Genomic DNA, 20365 nt, shown 5'->3' with positions numbered 1-20365 from the left:
TTGTTTGCAAAAATCACTTAACTCAATTGAATTAACTTCTCCCCTTCTATTAGTACGTAAACATTTAATAGGCAGCTCAATTTCTTTTTCAACCATAGATTTGAAATATTTGAAATAATTAAAAGATTCTGACTTTTCCACCAAAAAGTAAACCCATGCTTTTCTAGTGTAATCATCAATAAATAGCAAAATGTACCTCTTATTGCTATTTGAAGTAGGAGTGTGTTTGAGGAGATATTTGAGTTTGAGCTTGCAAAGTAAACATCCTATTGTTGCTCATCTTGATCTGAATAATCAAACCCTTCTTTGGATGAAATATTTTGCACTCTCCTCCCTTGATCAAAATCGACATTCCTTTTTCTTGCAACTGTCCTATGCTCAATAGGTTGCTACTTAAATCTGGAATGTAATATACCTCAGTAACAACGTGATTAATTAACTCCATTTATGAGTAACTTTACATTTCCTTTGCCCATTACATTCATTCTAGTGTTGTTTCCCAGTTTTGCTGAATGTCGAAAATCTTCATTGAGATCACTAAACATTGATCGATCACCACACATATGATTTGAACACCCGGAATCAAGAAACCATGTATCTTCTCTTTGAACTCCATGTTTTTTCTCGTAAGACATCAAAAGCATTTCTTCTTCTCAACATAGTTTGCTTCTTTGTTTTCAGAACATTCATATTGAAAATGTCCAAATTTTTGGCATCGATAACACTGCATATTGGCTTTGTTGAAAGTTCCCCGACCTCTTCCTCTTCCTCTGTAGCTGCCACTACCACGACCTCTTCCTTCATCATTTGTCACTTTCAAGGCTTGCTCCTCTCCACCTCGTTGTTGAAACTTTTGTTCATGTATTATTAAAGAACATTGTAATTCATCAATAATGAGAGTGTTGGTATCTTTTGACTCTTCAATAGAACAAACAATATAATTAAAGTTGTCAGTCAAGGAGCGTAGGATTTTTTCAACTACTTTTACATCTTGCATATCTTCACCATAAATTCGCATCTTATTTGCCACAGTCATGACTCTGGAGTACTCTGTCACCCCTTCACCAGACTTCATCTCAAGAATTTCAAATTCTCTACGAATAGCTTGAAGATAAGACCGCTTGACTCTTGCATTTCCTTCATACTTTTTCTTTATAGAATCCCATATTTCTTTTGCAGTATTTTTATTGAGAATGATCTCTAGAATTGTGCGATCAATGGCTTGGAAAAGATAATTTTTTACTTTCAAGTCCTTCAACTTCATTTCATAATTTTTCTTCCTTTGAGCATCCGTCTGCAATGACCTGCTAGCTGGTTCAATATATCCAGGTTCTACCAACTCCCAATATTCCTTGGATCGAAGAAAGTTTTCCATAAACATGCTCCAGTGATCACAGTGACCATTAAAGCGTGGAATGGCTGGTTGTATAAAACTTCCTTCATTATTTTCCGTAGTCATTTTTCTTTTGCTGCTGCAAAAATCTTAAAGACTGTTGCTCCACACAATATCCAACCTGGCCTGGCTCTGATACCAGAATGTTGAGATTGAAAGCACATAAAAACAATTTGCACTTTCACTTCAATATTATTATTCATCAAAACAGGTAAATAAGTGAACAAAAATAATCTAAAAATAGAACCCCACTTTAGCTACAAACCAGCAAATAGAAATGGAAAAATAAAACAATATTTAGGAATTATTCTAACTAAACAAAGATGGAATTATTCTAACTAGACAAAGAAAAAACCTTTCACGCTTATCGTTAAACTAACTAGACAAATGCACGACTTATTCATCAAATGGGGAGGCTTGGCCTCAGTCATGCCTTTTCCCAATATTTGTTCTTCAATCACAAATTGGGTGAAGGAAGATAGTTTTTGACTCGATTTTTGTCCTGTTTTTAAACGAACAGTCTACAAACTTGTCTAAAGTCGATTATACCCTCTAGTCCAAACTAACCTGATATCCCAACCATATATAAGAAAAAGCAAACACATAATATATATAGATAAATTCAATACACTTGAAAATATGTCCACTTAAAATTAGGGTAATTATAATAGGTAGCAATTTTTAGAATAATTATTAAGTATGTAGCAATATTTTAAAAAAATTGCAAATATAGCAAAATCTATCAGTGATACACTTCTATCGTTGATAGACTCTTATGGTTTATCAGTGATAGACCAACATTTGCTACATGGTTTATCAGTGATAGACTCATATCATTGATAGATTTTGAAAATTTTTGTTATATTTACAATTTTTTAAAATGTTGCTATATACTTAATTATTTTGAATATAATTGCTACATTTGCAACTATCCCAATAAATTAACCTATTTCATTTTTTTTCCCTAAAGAATCAAAAAGGGTTTGGGCCAATAAATGAAAACCAACCCTATATCTCTCAACAAATGAATTAATGCATGGTCGTCTTTAAACACCATAAATGAGATGGGGTTTGTTTTCAACTTAGGCATTAATTTTTATTGTGTTAATAAATTTAAAATTTTTATTGAGATAACATGCATTATATATTATATTATTTTTATAATTTCACTTTGGGGCCATTTATTATAACTATAGCACATGCAACTTGCCAATCAACCATTATATATATGCATCCAAAATTGCTTTATATACAGATTCTCACACACAAACACTCATTTGTGAACATAAAATAATACACACAAAAAATATTCTCATGGAAGAAAGTGGAAATGCAATTGGGTTTCTTGAGAACAAGACCATTTTGATCACTGGTTCCACTGGGTTTCTAGCAAAGAGTATGTATAATAATTAATTATATTATTGTCTCAGTTCTTACCTTTTCTTTTAGAAAAAAAGTGATAAAAATATTATTAACATATTTCAAAATATAGTTTTGTTAGAGAAAATACTTAGGATTCAACCAAATGTGAAAAAACTCTATCTACTGCTAAGGGCAACCGATGAAACTACAGCCATGCAACGTTTCTGTAATGAGGTACAATTGACATATATACTTTGCTTTTTTTGATACATATGGTTGAATATGTTTATTATTGTTGTTGTTTTTATTATTATTGTTTAAATTTTGAGCATATAGGTGATGGGGAAGGATTTGTTTAAAGTGTTGAAGAAGAAATGGGGTGCAAATTTGGACAGATTTATTTCAGAAAAAGTTAGCGTTGTATCAAGTGATATTTCAGTCTCAGATATGGGATTAGAAGATTCAACTTTGGTCGAAGAGATAAAGCATAATGTACAAATAATCATTAATTTGGCTGCAACGACCAAATTTAATGAAAGGTACCAAACCCTATCAACTTAAATTATATAAAACATCCCTTAACTTTATAATTAATTTCAGGGTACACCGATTAAATGCAATCTAATATATACATTTTGATTCGATACGGTTTGGGCTGCAGATGGGCTTCAATTATTTTCATCAAACCTTTGTCTTAACGAAAAAGCTAATGAACCGAACGTACACCAAAAACATAGTTGAAACTCAACTTATTAACATTATATTATATATAACACTATTTTACAAGTTATTGTCACATCAGTTTTTGTGAGACAAAATTTAAAATTTTTAAACTCATGGGTCAAAAGTTATTCATTATCAACATTATTGGTAACTACATAAATTATTGGGATAAAAATGTTGATCAGGTCTCCCTACTATAGATAATAGATTATATGTAAATACTGATAACAGTAGGTGTTGATTGATGTCAACATGTTGACTACTTTTTATATTCATTAATGCACAAACATTCCATATCAAATTAATTTTGTTATTTGCATAATTAGAAACGCTATATTTCCTTTAAATAGAGATATGACGATGTAGCAACAATTTTTTTTTCTTTTTTTTGCATTGGAAATAAGATATGATGTAGCACTTGGCACCAATACCTTGGGAGCTAAACATGTTGTCAACTTTGCAAAGCAGTGCCCTAATTTCAAACTTCTTGTTCATGTATCCACTGGTTAGTATATATACCCATACATTATTATTATTATTATTATTATTTTTATCCATACATTATTATTATTTAATCTATAACAAAACCATTAAACTATCTTATTTGTTTAGAAAACATTACTCCTCAACTTTTATAAAAGTTTTAAATGTAATGAATTCTTGAAATATACAAATCGAGGCCATTGCTTTAGGTCGATCACTATCACATCATTTCGTATCTAAATATTTTGTCCAAAACTTTAAAGAATTTTTACCCAAAAGTATTATTTCCAAGACGTTTATTACCAACTTTTGAACATACGAGTATTTTGTATATAAACGACGAAGGGGCTTTTTTATTTTTATTTTTATAATTTAACTTAACAATTTTTGTCTCTCTTTAATTTTAATTTCCTTATTCAATTTTTTTTTAAAAAAATCTTATGTTAAAAATAATAATTTGAGAATGTGTATTATATTTTTTTTGGCAGCATATATCTCAGGAGAAAAAGAAGGATTTATCTTAGAAACCCCACATAAATTGGGAGAGTCTCTTAATGGGACTGAAGGATTGAACATTGAAATAGAACAAAGAATAATAGAACAAAGATTAAAGCAACTTAAAGCTAATGGAGCTTCTGAAAAAGATGTAACAATAGCCATGAAAGACTTGGGAATCCAAAGGTATATATATGAATTAATTATTAAGCTTATTATTTAATAAATCATATTGAAATTTATTCTTTTTGTATTAATAATTATATGGTAATTAATTAGGGCAAATGAATATGGATGGCCAAATACATATGTATTTACCAAAGCAATGGGTGAGATGCTGATCAATGACCTAAAACACAATCTACCTTTGATTATTATACGACCCACCATTGTTACAAGTACTTACAAGGAGCCTTTTTCGGGTTGGATCGAAGGCATGAGGTATATGCATGGATAATTGTATTGGGTATCATTTTTAAGAATAATAATTAAGTTTATGAAAATATTTATAAAAAAATTATAAATATAATAAAATTTGTTACTAACAAACTCTATTGTCAAAGACTTTTAATAGTGATATAGATTATCACCGATAAAAACAAAAACTAAATTTAAATTTTGTATTATGTGTTATATCTACGAATATTTTGAACCTATATGCTATATAGTTGTAACTGTCTATAATTAATTTTTTTAAAAAATACACATAATTAGATTGCAAAAAAGTCTTAAGTTGTATATAATTATTGTCCTTAATTTTCATCACTAATATGATATATAGAAACAGTTTTTTTTTAATATTAGTATCACTCCTTTTTAATTATATTTTTTTCTCTTGATATACATATGTATGTGTATATATATTACAGGACCATCGATAACTTCATTGTTGGATATGCCAAAGGAAAACTAACATTTATTCCTTGTGATACCAATTCAATTATTGATATGGTAAGATGAGTATACAGAATTTTTCTTTGAATAAAAAAATCTTGGTCTCTCTCAAACTTATACATATATATATTTTTTTTCTATATTGAATTTGATAAAAATAAAATGTATTATTAGATTCCTGCAGATATGGTAGTAAATACGATTATCGCGACGATGATGATGCATAAACTCCAACCACCTTATCAAACAACAATATATCACATTGGTTCTTCGATGAGAAATCCTATAAAACCTGGTGATTTACTACGTTTCACTTGTCAATACTTTATTAAAAAACCATGGTTCAATGGTGATGGAAATGCCATCAAGGTCAAGGAAATCACTACCTTCAACAACTTCGCGAGCTTCCATAGATATATCACAATTCGTTACTTAATTTTTCTCAAGGTATGTTGTCCTCTGACCTAAAATCTAATTCATCTCAAACACAGTTGTAAAAAAAAAAAAAGAAGAAGAAGAAGAAGAAAAGAAAAGGAAGGAGAAATTATATGTTTTAAATGATAAAATAATTACCTCTAAATATATTTATAAATATAGAAAAATATTACAATCTATTTGTAATCATCGATAAGATAGATAGACTATTTATACGTGTCTATCATGATAATATAGATAGTAGTCTATCTTTTTCTAAGCAATCAATCGTAGATAAATCGTGATATTTTGCTATAATTTGTAAATATTGTGGTTCATTTTTTTATATTTGAAGCTAATAATTTTTTTTTTTTTATATTGAAGCATTGATATCATTAAATTTATCTAATTCATTAATATTTCTAAGTTCAATTGTGATTTAAATATGATACATTCGGAACAGGTAGTTTTGTGTTAAAAAACCCTTTATCGTTGCTTTTTCTCGTATTCATATTAAATTTTTTACTTGTTGGGTCATCTAGAACATACATCAGGCGAGTACAATATACCAAAATATTTTGTTTTTAGTTTCAATGTATAATTTTTTAGTAGTACATTCTTTTAATGAATTATTACATTTTTGTCTTTAAATTCTTGAAACTTTAACTTTGTTCTCTAAATTCTTGCTTCATTAATTTCCATTTAGTCATTTAATTATACACATTTCAATTTCAATTCTTTTGTTTTTTTTTCTGTTAAATTTTACATTTAATTTGGAATATAGTTAGAGTTTTTATATGTATAATGTACTAAATAATGATATAAACCAAAAGTAAATTTTAATAACACTAAATAAAAGATGAAATGTAACAGAATTTTGATGATTGATTTCATAAGATAATAAATTTAAATGGACCAGTATGAAATTATGGGAATAAAAAATAAATAAAGTTTTTTGAAAAATTAATACTATATATTTTTAAACTTTTGTTGATATAAATGTATATTTACAATTTATAATTAGGTTTTGGAATTGGTGAACAAAGCATCATGCAATTGTTTGGAAGACAAATATAATGATCTCAAGAGGAAATTAAATTGGGTGATGAGACAAGTTCAACTTTATCGTCCATATTTCTTCTTCAAAGCCAGGTATTTTTACCAAACATTGGTTGTGCTGATTTTGATAAATCTTATGGAGAATTATTATGGTTAGAAAAGAAATGAAATTATTTAAAAAAGATAGCCCAAAAAACCTTGATAGGGTACATAGAGAACGATGAATTTTACTTTATTTTGTAAATAGCTTCAATATTTTACTATTTTTAAAAATTTTTCTATATTATATTTTATTCAACTTAATTAGTTTTATATTTTATAAATAAATTATCAAACATATTTCGAGTAAATTAGGATTTAATCTTTGAATCGTCTACCAAACTGACAACCTAAAATGCTACTATATATTTTAATTGAATCCTTTTCCACACAAAAATTAGTTAGTTTCCTTTATTATTAAATATACGAACAAATTTTATAAATAAAAAACTCCAAAGTAGGATGAGTTGATCCTTTTTGTTTTTTTTTTTGGAAAGAAAACCAAAGCTGAGCTTTAGAGTTATCTTAGCAAAGAGCTAGGTATTCTAAAGACTGCTTCGACCTATAAATTTATTCATGAAGAACATGGGCATAACAATATACATAGATAGAAGAGGCTTAAGATAAGCCAATTAACAACTAAAAATAGTCTTAAGATTTAAAGTTACCGTAGAAGATGAGTAGTTTCTAAACATCTTATCTTTTACAAGCCAAGTGGCAGTTTGGTTGCATATGGAGTCCCATATGGAGTCTGTTTCTTATGATGAGCCTTTAAAAATTCTTCTATTTCTTTCCAGCCAAATATTCCATATGAGAGTCACCAATATGTTGAATGAGATGATACCTCTTTTTGTCTTTGTTTTCTGGTTGATTATGAGAGAGATGGGAAAGTTGAGGTTGTCGAAGCTACCACTTTTGCTTAGGATATCATTTGTCTTGTGCCAGAGAAGAGAGGCTGTTTGGCAAGATAGAAAGATGTGGTTACTCGTCTCGCAATCTTTTCTACACATTACACACCAGTTTGGGTTTAGGCACATGGATTTCATCATCTTTTGGATTTTATCATTTGTTAGCAGGCCATCATTGATTATAGTCCAAAGCAAAACTTTACATTTTTTGGGAATGTTTGTTTTCCAAAGGTTTATGTAGGCTTGCTCATCTATATTTTGAGGGTGGGCTGACTGGTGTGTGTTTAAAGCATTCTTTACTGAACGGACAGAAAAACATTGGTTGCTATTTAGCTTCCATAATGGGGTATCTCTGCCATTTTGGTTTAGTGAGCTGGGCAAATTTAATTTGATCTCCCTACATTGTTCCTGTTCCCTATCATTTAGTTGTCTTCTTGGATTCAGATCCCAATCCTTTGTTCTGTCATTCCACATATCTTTGATAGATGCTTCTTTTGATTCAGAGAGAGCAAAAAGTCTAGGAAAACTATTTTTAAGGGTAGTGTTACCATTCCACTTGTGTTTCCAGAATGATAAGGATTCACCATTTTGAATTTTCCAATTTAAGTTTTCCTTGAACCAGCTGTATTTGCTTGTGATGGCCTTTCATGGGTCATTTGAGTTGCTGTATTTACTTTGTGTAGGCAAGTCTCCAATATATTCTTTTTCATATTTTGCATCAATGACTTTCCTCCAAAGAGCTTGTGGCTCATTGTGATATCTCCATAGCCATTTGTTGAGAAGAGCAAAATTTATTAATTCTATTGAGCTTATGTCGAGGCCTCCTTTTTCTTTTGGGAGAGTAGCTATCTTCCAAGAGACTGGATTCATGGACTTTTTTTCTGAGTCTTTAAGATAAGTATTTTCGAAGTTTTCTTTCCACAAGAAGTTTCTCCAATGTTTTTCTATCTCTTTACAGCAAGATTTTGGAGCTTTAAAAACTGAGTGTTGATATGTAGGAAGACTTGCTAAAGAGGAGTTGATCATCATTAGTCTACCTCCTTTGGAGATGAGTGCATACTTCCAGTTGTTTAGTTTTTTGTGGATCTATCATATAATGTTGTCCCAGAAAGCTCTTGTTCTTGGTTTGCTCTCAAGAGGCATCCCTAAGTATGACATGGGAAAGAACTGTGTGCTTATACCCCAACTTTTTGCCACTTTTTCAGATCTTTCTTTTCTTACATTTACATGGGTTATTGAAGACTTTGTGAGATTGATGTTTAGACCAGTGGCTGATTCAAAGAGGTGAATGGCAAACTGAAGGTTTCTGATGCTTTCATCCTCATCTTGCACAAAAAGAAGAATATCATCTGCAAAAAGAAGATGTGTGAGATTAATATCTTTGATGATTACTCCTTTGATCTTGTTTGAGTTCTCCAGATGTTTTAGCAGGCGGCTGAGGTAGTCCATAGCCAAAACAAAAATGAAGGGAGATATGAGATCTCCTTGTCTGATTCCTCTTTTCGGCTGTATCTTTCCACAAGGTTTTCCATTTATTATTATGGAGGATTGTATCGTTGTTATGCAGCTTTTTGTCCATCTTCTCCACTTTTTGGGAAATCTTTTTTTTTTCTAGAATGTAGTCTATGAAATCCCAATTGATTTTGTCAAAGGCTTTTGCTATGCCTATTTTAAAGACAACATTTGGTTTTTTGTTTTCTCCAGAGATCTATTGCTTCGTTTGCCGTCAGGATAGCATCTGTGATCTGCCTTTCTTTGACAAAAGCTAATTGATTTTCTGATATGGTGGTCTGCAGAACTTTTCTGAGTCTTGGTGAGAGGATTTTGGCTATGATTTTGTACAAAGACGTTGTCAAACTGATTGGTATGTAGTCGGCTGTAGTGATGCTCTTCTCCTTTTTGGCTATAAGGACAATGTAGGTTTCATTGGTGATCTTGTTGATTCTTGTATTTTGAAAAAAATCCTGAAACACTTTCATTACATCATTCTTAAAAATGTTCCAGAATTTTTTTAAAAATTCGATAGTGAATCCATCTGGGCCTGGTGCTTTGTTGCCTTCAAAGGAAAAGATGGCATTTCTAATTTCTTCTTCATTGAAAGGAGAAATGAGACACATCAAACTTTGTCTATAGGATTCCAATCAAGGTTTTCGATGAGCCAGTTTATCATATTGGTGGGGGTGTATAAGTCTTTGAAATGACATATAAAGGCCTTTTGGATGTCTTTATTATTGCTGTGATTTTTGCCCTCCTTGTCATAAACACCTGATATTTGGCTTCTTCTTCTTCTGGCAGTTCATACTTTATGGAAGAAGTTTGTATTTTCATCTCCCTTCTTGATCCATATTCTCTTAGCTCTTTGAGTCCAGTATTGAGCTTCCTTAATGGTGGCATTTTGGATATCAAGTTTGAGAATCTTCCTTCTGTCTGTGTCTTCTTTGGTTATACAATTTTGAGATTCCAATGCATCTATCTTTTCAATCTCAGCTCGCCAAAGGATTATATCTTGATCTTGAGCACATTTTTTTGTTATGTTGTCATGTTTTGGTCCTTTTTGCAAGCTATTTGAGCCTCAGCATAAAAGAGAACCCAGGGTGGCATTCCTGATGGATTTCTCCCCACCAATTTTCTATGATTGTATTGAGGTTGTCTTCTTTGATCCAAAGGTTGTTGAATCTGAAAGGTGTGGGGCCCCAAGGAAAAGAGGGAGCTTCTAGGACAACATGGAAGTGGTATGAGGTAATTCTTGTGAGAAGCCTACACTGGTGGCTTGAGAATCTCTATTCCCAATTTGGAGAAAAAAGGAATCTGTCTAACCTTGATAGCATTGGCACCTCTCTCAGGTTGGACCATGTGAAAAAGAACCATTGATCAGGGGGATCAATGAGCTGAGATCTTAGGATGAAAGTATTGAACTTTTTCATGCTGTATTTGGTTGGATTGGGGGAAGATGTTTTTGTATTCCATCTAAACACATTGAAATCTCCACCAATTATCCAGTTAAAACCGAAGAGGTTAGCTAAACCATCTAAATACATTGATTCTTTTTGTTTTGTTATTTTGAGTATGATTTTTTTTTTTAATTTAAAAGAAAAGAGATCACTTGTGGAATATTATTGAGGATGTTTGAAAAGTATTGGAAGATTTGTAATTTATTGTTACTCCATTTTTGGGCTCTTGACCTACTACTTATTGTGTATTATTATTATTATTTTGTTTTTGTATATATACAGATTTGATGACACCAACTTAGAAAAATTGGGAAGGGCTACACAACACAATGAAACAAATAGAGAGACACTTTTTTTTGACCCAAAGGATATCAATTGGGAAAATTACTTCCTCAATGTCCACATTCCTGGCCTTGTTAAGTATGTCCTCAAATAGAGTTATTAATTCTACCACTCTCTTACTTTTCTTTTTTTTCTCTCTTATCATAAAATTAAACGTCAATCTGTAATGGTTAATTTATTTATAGAGACTCGAACTATCGATTTGAGTTATAAAAATTGGTTCCTTTTCTGATTTATTCACGTTGTAAAATAGCCAACACTTTAAATGATGTTTCACTTTTAATTATTATTAGTGTAACCTCCCATGAATATATTGGTTTTTATTAATCGTTTTTAATCATTTAGATTAATTTAATATTTTCTAGAAAAGTAATTTTGTCTAAAAAAAGTGTTTTTTTTATTATTTCAAAAACACTCCCAAATATATTCTAACTATTGTCAATTTATATATTAATACTTTTTTTATTATTATTATCTCTTATCATATTCGGAGGAAACTAAAACTTCTAACCTCTAAATTAAATGTGTATATGATTAGTTAAAAGATATGTTACGTAAACATGTGCAAATCTCTTGACATGAAACTTTATTGATCAAAACACTGTTTTTGTCAAAGTAGTTTGAAATTAGTTTTAGTCTTTAAATTCTAAAACATCCGATTTTAACCAATCTACTTTTAATAATGATTATAATTATTATTTAACCTATTTAAAAACACCTTGGAGGACTAAATTTTATAATTTTTCTACGAAAGTAAATCACACAAATAAAATAACATTTAATAAGTAAATCGTAAAAAAGTGCAAAGTGGACAGAATATTTACGTTTTATGACGAAATAATTAGGTGGTAATTTTTTCGTGAAACATAAAAAGTTTGTTTTTTTATTATTAGTTTTAACAAAATCCATTAATTAATCATTGATTTGATAGATATTTATTTTTTTAAAATAAGAATTATATATAAATTGACACTATTTTCCTCAATCTCTTTGTTTTGTAGCCTACTCTTTTTAAACAATAAAGCCAAATTTTGATTTTGGCTAAAAATTCAAGTTACAATGTAGCTATGGTTTGAATATTATAAATAAAAAATCATAACTTTAGAAAATAAAAAGTAGAATATAATTTTGGCTTATCGTTAAGCCTAACTGAAAAAATGCACAACTTATACTCATCAAATGCAAAGGCTTGGTCTTAGCCATGCCTTTTTCCAATCTCTTTTTTTTCTTCAATCACAAATTGGGTCAAGGGAATATAGTTTTTGGTTCGAGTTTTTGTCCTGTTTTGAAATGAATAGTCTATAGGCTTGTCTAAAATCGATTATACCCTCTAGTCCAAACTAATCCATAATAGCAGGGTGAAATAGAAATTCTTAAGATTGGACTAAGAATTAATTAAAATCAAACTTTGACAACCATATATAAGAAAAAGCAAACACATAATATATTTAGATAAATTCAATACACTTGAAAAATGAGTCCAAATAGATAAATTAACCTATTTTAATTTTTTTCTCTAAAGAGTCAAAAAGGGTTTGTTGGGCCAATAAAATGAAAACCAACCTATATCTATCAACAAATGAATTAATGCGTGGTCGTATTTAAACACCATAAATGAGATGGGGTTTGTTTTCAATTTTTGCATTAATTTTTATTGTGTTAATAAATTTAAAAGTTTGATTGAGACAACATGCATTGTATATATTATATTATTTTTACACTACAAGAATTGGCCACGTTTGTTTCGTGGGTAGAAATTATTTGTCAACGAAAAGATTTTGATCGGTAAAAAGGAAATTTCTCCTCAGCATAATTATTTATATACACGTGTCAAATACTTCTTTAGATAGAAATTTGATTGTTGACCACGAATAGTTCGTTGGTAGATAATAATGGTTTCTTTTCTTGCCCACGCACAAAATGTTGCTAGAGCTTTCAACATATTTCTAACACAAAAAATTAAATGTGACGAAAACGATTCTAATTTTTTCACATTTATTATTAGTACTGTGTGCTTCTAGATTAATTTTCAAATATATAATGAATATCCTGACTATAACAAAATATATCGAATTTTTGTCCATGTACATATTTTAGTCGATAAAAATGAAGATGTTCACACAACTTTTGCTCAGTATATATTTTCATCGACAAAAACAAATATGTGTCCATGCCATGAAAACTATTTCTTTTGTGGATATAATAATTTTCATGAGTACTAATTCATTTATTTTGCATGTTTACAGATTGATACACGAAAACCATACTCATAGGCCGAGTTAGATGAGGTGCGGGTTGAGTTGGCTGAGTTTTTGGATTCGTACATATGATCTAGGACTTATTTGTCATTCTGAAGCAGGAAACTTTATTTTTTGTGGCTGATTTTTTGAAATGTTCATATGGAGGGGGGTTGATTGATATACTTTTGAGACTTTGTTGTGGTTTAGGATTTAGGTGAAATTGTTCATATGTAGGGGGTTGCCATTATGAAATTTTGTGTATTGGGGATGATATACTTTTGGGCTAAGTTAGTTAATTAGATGATGTTTAATTGAATTCTTGGAAATCTGCTGGAATTGTTTATATAGTGGTTTTGTAAATGATATATGAAAATAATTCAAAGTTTTGGAAATGATATGAATAGATGATGTTGAGTTGCCATTTGATGAATATTTGTTATCTATATGTAGTTGAATTCTTGGACCAATGAGAGCATAATACAGGAACAATAATATAAATAAATTACAATTAAAAAAAAATGGAAAATTGCTTGACGATTCTGAAATGTCATGAACAATAACTTTCTTGACGGTTTGCAAATGTCATAAACAATGACATTCTTGACGGTTCCTAAATGTCATGAAAAAACATACTCTTGACGGTTACAAAATGTTATAAACAATCACTTTCTTGACAGATAATAAATGTCATGAAAAAAATGCACTTTTGACGGTTTTAAAATGTCATAAATATTCGTATTCTTGAAAGTTTCTGTCATTCATACTCACATTCTTGACGGTTTTAAACTGTCATTAACACTTATACTCTTGACAGTTCTAAACTGTCATGAAAAATTGAATACTTGACGGTTATAAACTGTCAACGTTCTCCATTCTTGACGTTTTTAACTATCAAGAACTTTGTCTTTCTTGAAACTGGATTCAATGACGGTTTTAAAACCGTCAAGAATAAAACTGTCAAGAATGTTAGTTTTTGTAGTAGTGACATTTTGTTTTTCTTTTTGCGTTGCCATCTAATACTGTCGGCAGAAACTAAAATTGTTGTAGTATTATAATTTCACTTTGGGACCATTCGTTATAACTATACCACATGCAACTTGCCAATCAATCATTATATATATACATCCAAAATTGCTTTATATATATACACATTCTCACACACAACACCACTCATTTGTGAACATAAACTAATACACACAAAAAATATTCTCATGGAAGAAAGTGGAAGTGCAATTGGGTTTCTTGAGAACAAGACCATTTTGATCACTGGTTCCACTGGGTTTCTAGCAAAGAGTATGTATAATAATTAATTATATTATTGTCTCAGTTCTTACCTTTTCTTTTAGAAAAAAAGTGATAAAAATGTTATTAACATATTTCAAAATATAGTTTTGTTAGAGAAAATACTTCGGATTCAACCAAATGTGAAAAAACTCTATCTACTGCTAAGGGCAACCGATGAAACTACAGCCATGCAACGTTTCTGTAATGAGGTACGATCTATATATATACTTTGTGCTTTAATTTCTTCTTTTTTTGATACATATATGGTTGAATATATTTATTATTATTGTTTAAATTTTGAGCATACAGGTGATGAGGAAGGATTTGTTTAAAGTGTTGAAGGAGAAATGGGGTGCAAATTTGGATAGCTTTATTTCAGAAAAAGTAAGTGTGGTTGCAAGTGATATTTCAGTCTCAGATATGGGACTAAAAGGTTCAACTTTGGTTGAAGAGATAAAGCATAATGTACAAATAATCATTAATTTGGCTGCAACAACCAACTTCAATGAAAGGTACCAAATCCTATTAACTTATTATATAAAAACATCCCTTAACTTTATTATTACTTTTCAGTCTTTATTCTTCTTCTTAATTTTACGATTATGTTCTTCAAAATAAGAGTTTGGTTTTCAGAATATGAATTTACTTGGAGAATATTTTTTAAAAGTTCAGTTTCATTTAATCACTTTTATAGAAAAATGGTTCAAAATAAAAACATATATGTGTTTGACCAATTTTTTTCTCCAAAATATGTTAATATATAAGTCTTTCTTAGTTTGTCGTATATTAAAAGTGTTCTTTTTATTTAATTTCAAATTACTATAATGGACTATAAATTACTATAAATTATTAGTTTATTATTTCTCTTTTCTTTTCTTTGCTCTAATTGAGAAATTTTAGAAGTGACTCAAAATTATTATCTATTTTTTTTAATCTCACCCAAGTATATCTCTACTTGAAACTTCACTTTTTTCTCTAAACCTTTATGTTAACGAAATGAATCGAAACTTTGAAAGCGTACACTAAAAACGTAAACGAAACTCAAATTAAATATATATATATATATATATATATATATATATATATATATATATATATATATATATATATATATATATATATTGAAATTTAAATCTTTTAAAACTCAACATTATTGTAACTACATAAATTATTAGAATAAAAATATTGAGGTCACAATTGATGTCAACATGTTGACTACTTTTTATATTCATAAATGCACACACATTCCATATCAATTTAATTTTGTTAATTACATAATTAGAAACGCTATATTTCCTTTAAATAGAGATATGACGATGTAGCAACATTTTTTTTTTTTTTTTTTTTGCATTGGAAATAAGATATGATGTAGCACTTGGCACCAATACCTTGGGAGCTAAACATGTTGTCAACTTTGCAAAGCAGTGCCCTAATTTCAAACTTCTTGTTCATGTATCCACTGGTTAGTATATATACCCATACATTATTATTATTATTATTATTATTTTTATCCATACATTATTATTATTTAATCTATAACAAAACCATTAAACTATCTTATTTGTTTAGAAAACATTACTCCTCAACTTTTATAAAAGTTTTAAATGTAATGAATTCTTGAAATATACAAATGATAGTAAAACCCTAAAACGACATGTTGATCTAAGTTTTTGCTTTAGGTCGATCACTATCACATCATTTTGTATCTAAATATTTTGTCCAAAACTTTAAAGAATTTCTACCAAAAAGTATTATTTCCGAGATGTTTATTATCAACTTTTGAACATACGAGTATTTTGTAAATAAACGACGAAGTTTAAGGGCTTTTTTTATTTTTATTTTTTTATTTTTATAATTTAACCTAACAATTTTTTGTCTCTCTTTAATTTTAATTTCCTTATTCAATTTATTTTAAAAAAATCTTATGTTAAAAATAATAATTTGAGAATGTGTATTATATTTTTTTTTGGCAGCATATATCTCAGGAGAAAAAGAAGGATTTATCTTAGAAACCCCACATAAATTGGGAGAGTCTCTTAATGGGACTGAAGGATTAAACATTGAAATAGAACAAAGAATAATAGAACAAAGATTAAAGCAACTTAAAGCTAATGGAGCTTCTGAAAAAGATGTAACAATAGCCATGAAAGACTTGGGAATCCAAAGGTATATATATGAACTAATTATTAAGCTTATTAATTAATAAATCATATTGAAATTTATTCTTTTTGTATTAATAATTATATGGTAATTAATTAGGGCAAATCAATATGGATGGCCAAATACATATGTATTTACCAAAGCAATGGGTGAGATGTTGATCAATGACCTAAAACACAATCTACCTTTGATTATTATACGACCCACCATTGTTACAAGTACTTACAAGGAGCCTTTTTCGGGTTGGATCGAAGGCACGAGGTATATGCATGAATAATTGTATTGGGTATCATTTTTAAGAATAATAATTAGGTTTATGAAAATATTTATAAAAAATTATCAATATAATAAAATTTGTTACTATTTCAATAGTGATAATAGATTATCACCGTAGAAACAAAAACTAAATCTAAATTTTGTTTTATGTGTTATATCTACAAATATTTTGAACCTATTTACTATATATTTGTAACTGTCCATAATTAATCTTTTTAAAAAATACACATGTAATTAGATTCAATACGCCTTAAGTTGTATATAATTTTTTCCCTTAATTTATATATATATATATATAGAAACATTCTTTTTAATATTAGTATCACTCCTTTTTAATTATATTTTTGTCTCGATACATATATATATTACAGGACTATCGATAGCTTAATTGTTGGATATGCTAAAGGAAAACTAACATTTATTCCTTGTGATACCAATTCAATTATTGATATGGTAAGATGAGTATACAATGTTTTTTTTTTTAATAAAAAATCTTGGTCTCTCTCAAACTTTTTATATATATATATATATATATATATATATATATATATATATATTTCTATATTGAATTTGATAAAAAAAAATGTATTATAAGATCCCAGCAGATATGGTAGTAAATACAATTATCGCGACGATGGTGAGGCATAAATTCCAACCACCTTATCAAACAAGAATATATCACATTGGTTCTTCGATGAGAAATCCTATAAAAATTGGTGATCTACAACGTTTCATTTGTCAATACTTTATTGAAAAACCTTGGATCAACGGTGATGGAAATGCCACCAAGGTTAAGAAAATCACAATCTTCAACAACATGGCTAGCTTCCATAGATACATCACCATTCGTTACTTAATTTTTCTCAAGGTATGTTGTCCCCTCTAACCCTAAAATCTAATTCATATCAAACACAAATGTAAACCAATAAATAAATAAATAAATAAATTTTAATGTTAAAATTATTTCTAAAAATATTTATAAATATAAAAAATATGACAATTTATTTGTAATAATATAGACAAAGTAGACTGCTTATATGTATCTCTCACGATAATATATATATATAGTTAGTCTATCTTTATCTAAACGAACCATCATAGATAAATCGTGATATTTTATTATATTTTGTAAATATTGTGGTTCACTTTGTTATTTAAAAATAGAAAAAAGAAAACATATTTTTAAATTTATTTTTTTATATTGAAGTATATATTGATATAATTAAATTTATCTAATTCATTAATATTTTTAAGTTCAGTTGTGATTAAACATGGTATGTTTAGAACAAGTAGTTTTGTCCTAGAAAACTCTTTATCGTCACTTTTTCTCATATTCATATTAAATTTTTTACTTGTTAGTCATCTAGAACATAAGTTAGGTGAGTACAATATACTAAACTATTTTTAATTTAGGTTCAATGTGTAAATTTTTCCTAGTACTTTTTTTTAATGAATTATTACATTTTTGTCTTTAAATTCTTGAAACTTTAACTTTGTTCTCTAAATTCTTTCTTGGTTCATTAATTTCCATTTAGTCATTTAACTATACACATTTCAATTTCAATTCTTTTGATTTTTTTTTTTTGTTAAATTTTACATTTAATTTGGAATCTAGTTAGAGTTTTTATATGTGTAATGTACTAAATAACGACATAAACCAAAAAGTAAAATTTAATAACACTAAAGAAAGGATGAAATGTAACATAATTTTGAAGATTGATTTCTAAGATATAGTAAATTTAAAAGGACCAAGATGAAATTATGGGAATTAAAAATAAATAAAGTTTAAGGAAAATAAATACTATATTTTAAAAACTTTTGTGTTGATGTAAATGTGTATTTATAATTTATAATTTATAATTAGATTTTGGAGTTGGTGAACAAAGCATCATGTCATTCTTTCGAAGACAAATATATTGATCTCAAGAGGAAATTAAATTGGGTGATAAGACAAGTTCAACTTTATCGTCCATATCTCTTCTTCAAAGTCAGGTATTTTTATTGATCGATCAAGTTATGTTTGTTTTGATAAATTTCGTGAGAGATTATTATAGTTAGAAAAAAAGGTTAAACTATTTAAAAAAGTAGAAAAAAATTTATTGAAATATAAAGAGTCGATGAATTTTGGTATATTTTATAAATAATTTTTGCTATTTTTAAAAAATTCTCTATATTCAAAACTTAATATTTATTGGATACCAATAATTAGTTTTATATTTTATAAATAAATTATTAAACATGTTCCGAACAATTATTTAAATTAGGATTTAATTTTTAATCTTTCTACCAAACTCAAAACATAAAATGCAATTATATATTTTACTTGAATCCTTTTTTTGCTCAAAGTTTAGTTTTCAAATTACCTACCAAACTTAAAGGTTTGTTTCCTTTATTATTACATATATATATATATATGAACAAATCTTATAAATAAAAAGCTCCAAAGTATGATGGATTGATTGTTTTTGTTTTGTTATTTTGAGTATGACTTTTTTTTGAACTTAAAAGAAAAGAGATTACTTGTGGAATATTATTGAGGATGTTTGAAAAGTATTGGAAGATTTGTAATTTATTGTTACTCCATTTTTGGGCTCTTGACCTACTACTTATTGTGTATTATTATTATTATTTTGTTTTTGTGTATATACAGATTTGATGACACCAACTTAGAAAAATTGGGAAGGGCTACACAACAAAATGAAACAAATAGAGAGACACTTTTTTTTGACCCAAAGGATATCAATTGGGAAAATTACTTCCTCAATGTCCACATTCCTGGCCTTGTTAAGTATGTCCTCAAATAGAGTTATTAATTCTACCAATCTCTTACTTTTCTTTTTTTTTTCTCTCTCTTATCATAAAATTAAACGTTAATCTGTGAGACTCGAACTATCAATTTGAGTTATAAAAATTGGTTCCTTATCTGATATATTCATGTCGTAAAATAGCCAACAGTTTAAATGATGTTTCACTTTTAATTATTATTAGTGTAACCTCAAATGAATATATTAGTTTTTATTAATTGTTTTGAATCATTTAGATTAATTTAATAATTTCAAGAAAAATAATTTTGTCCATTGTCAATTTATATATTAACACTTTTTTTTTATTATTATTATCTCTTATCATATTCGGAGGGTTAAAAAATTCACTAAGACTTCTAGCCTCTAGATTAAATGTGTATATTTTAAAAGTAGGCTAGTCATAAGATTTATTAGTCTTTAATTTCTTACCTAGACACGTGCAAAAATCTCCCTACATTTTTTGTTTGAATGTATGAAACTTTCTCGATCAAAACATTATTTTGATCTTTGTATTTTCAATCATTTTTAGTTTTTAAAT

At 28.3% G+C, this 20365-nt stretch overlaps 1 protein-coding gene across 8 annotated transcripts; it reads left to right on the top strand.

The window, feature by feature from the left end:
- The first annotated feature begins 2663 nt into the window (after nucleotides 1-2663).
- On the top strand, nucleotides 2664-19941 carry LOC103497951 (fatty acyl-CoA reductase 3-like). Of its 8 annotated transcripts, none has more exons than XR_007824900.1 (13): nucleotides 2664-2789; nucleotides 2886-2989; nucleotides 3092-3294; nucleotides 3883-3983; nucleotides 4450-4642; nucleotides 4736-4897; nucleotides 5326-5407; nucleotides 5525-5797; nucleotides 6789-6916; nucleotides 9567-9634; nucleotides 10437-10509; nucleotides 10614-10784; nucleotides 19674-19718. XR_007824900.1 is itself a non-coding variant. In XM_051091816.1 (11 exons), the coding sequence occupies exons 1-11, from the start codon at nucleotides 2708-2710 to the stop codon at nucleotides 13344-13346; spliced, it is 1503 nt and encodes a 500-aa protein (XP_050947773.1). In that variant the 5' UTR covers nucleotides 2664-2707; the 3' UTR covers nucleotides 13347-13564. The 8 variants fall into 8 exon arrangements, 6 of the variants coding, with proteins under 6 accessions (XP_050947773.1, XP_050947776.1, XP_016902251.2 ...); XR_007824899.1 differs by lacking the exon at nucleotides 19674-19718 and adding an exon at nucleotides 11004-11133; XM_051091816.1 differs by lacking the exons at nucleotides 9567-9634; nucleotides 10437-10509; nucleotides 10614-10784; nucleotides 19674-19718 and adding exons at nucleotides 11004-11141; nucleotides 13310-13564.
- The last annotated feature ends 424 nt before the right edge of the window (nucleotides 19942-20365 follow it).

Source organism: Cucumis melo, chromosome 11, assembly GCF_025177605.1.
Source record: "Cucumis melo cultivar AY chromosome 11, USDA_Cmelo_AY_1.0, whole genome shotgun sequence".
In the NCBI taxonomy this organism is placed as follows: Eukaryota; Viridiplantae; Streptophyta; class Magnoliopsida; order Cucurbitales; family Cucurbitaceae; genus Cucumis; species Cucumis melo.
Note: the sequence above shows the minus strand (reverse complement) of the source record. Positions and strands in the feature narration are given on the sequence as shown.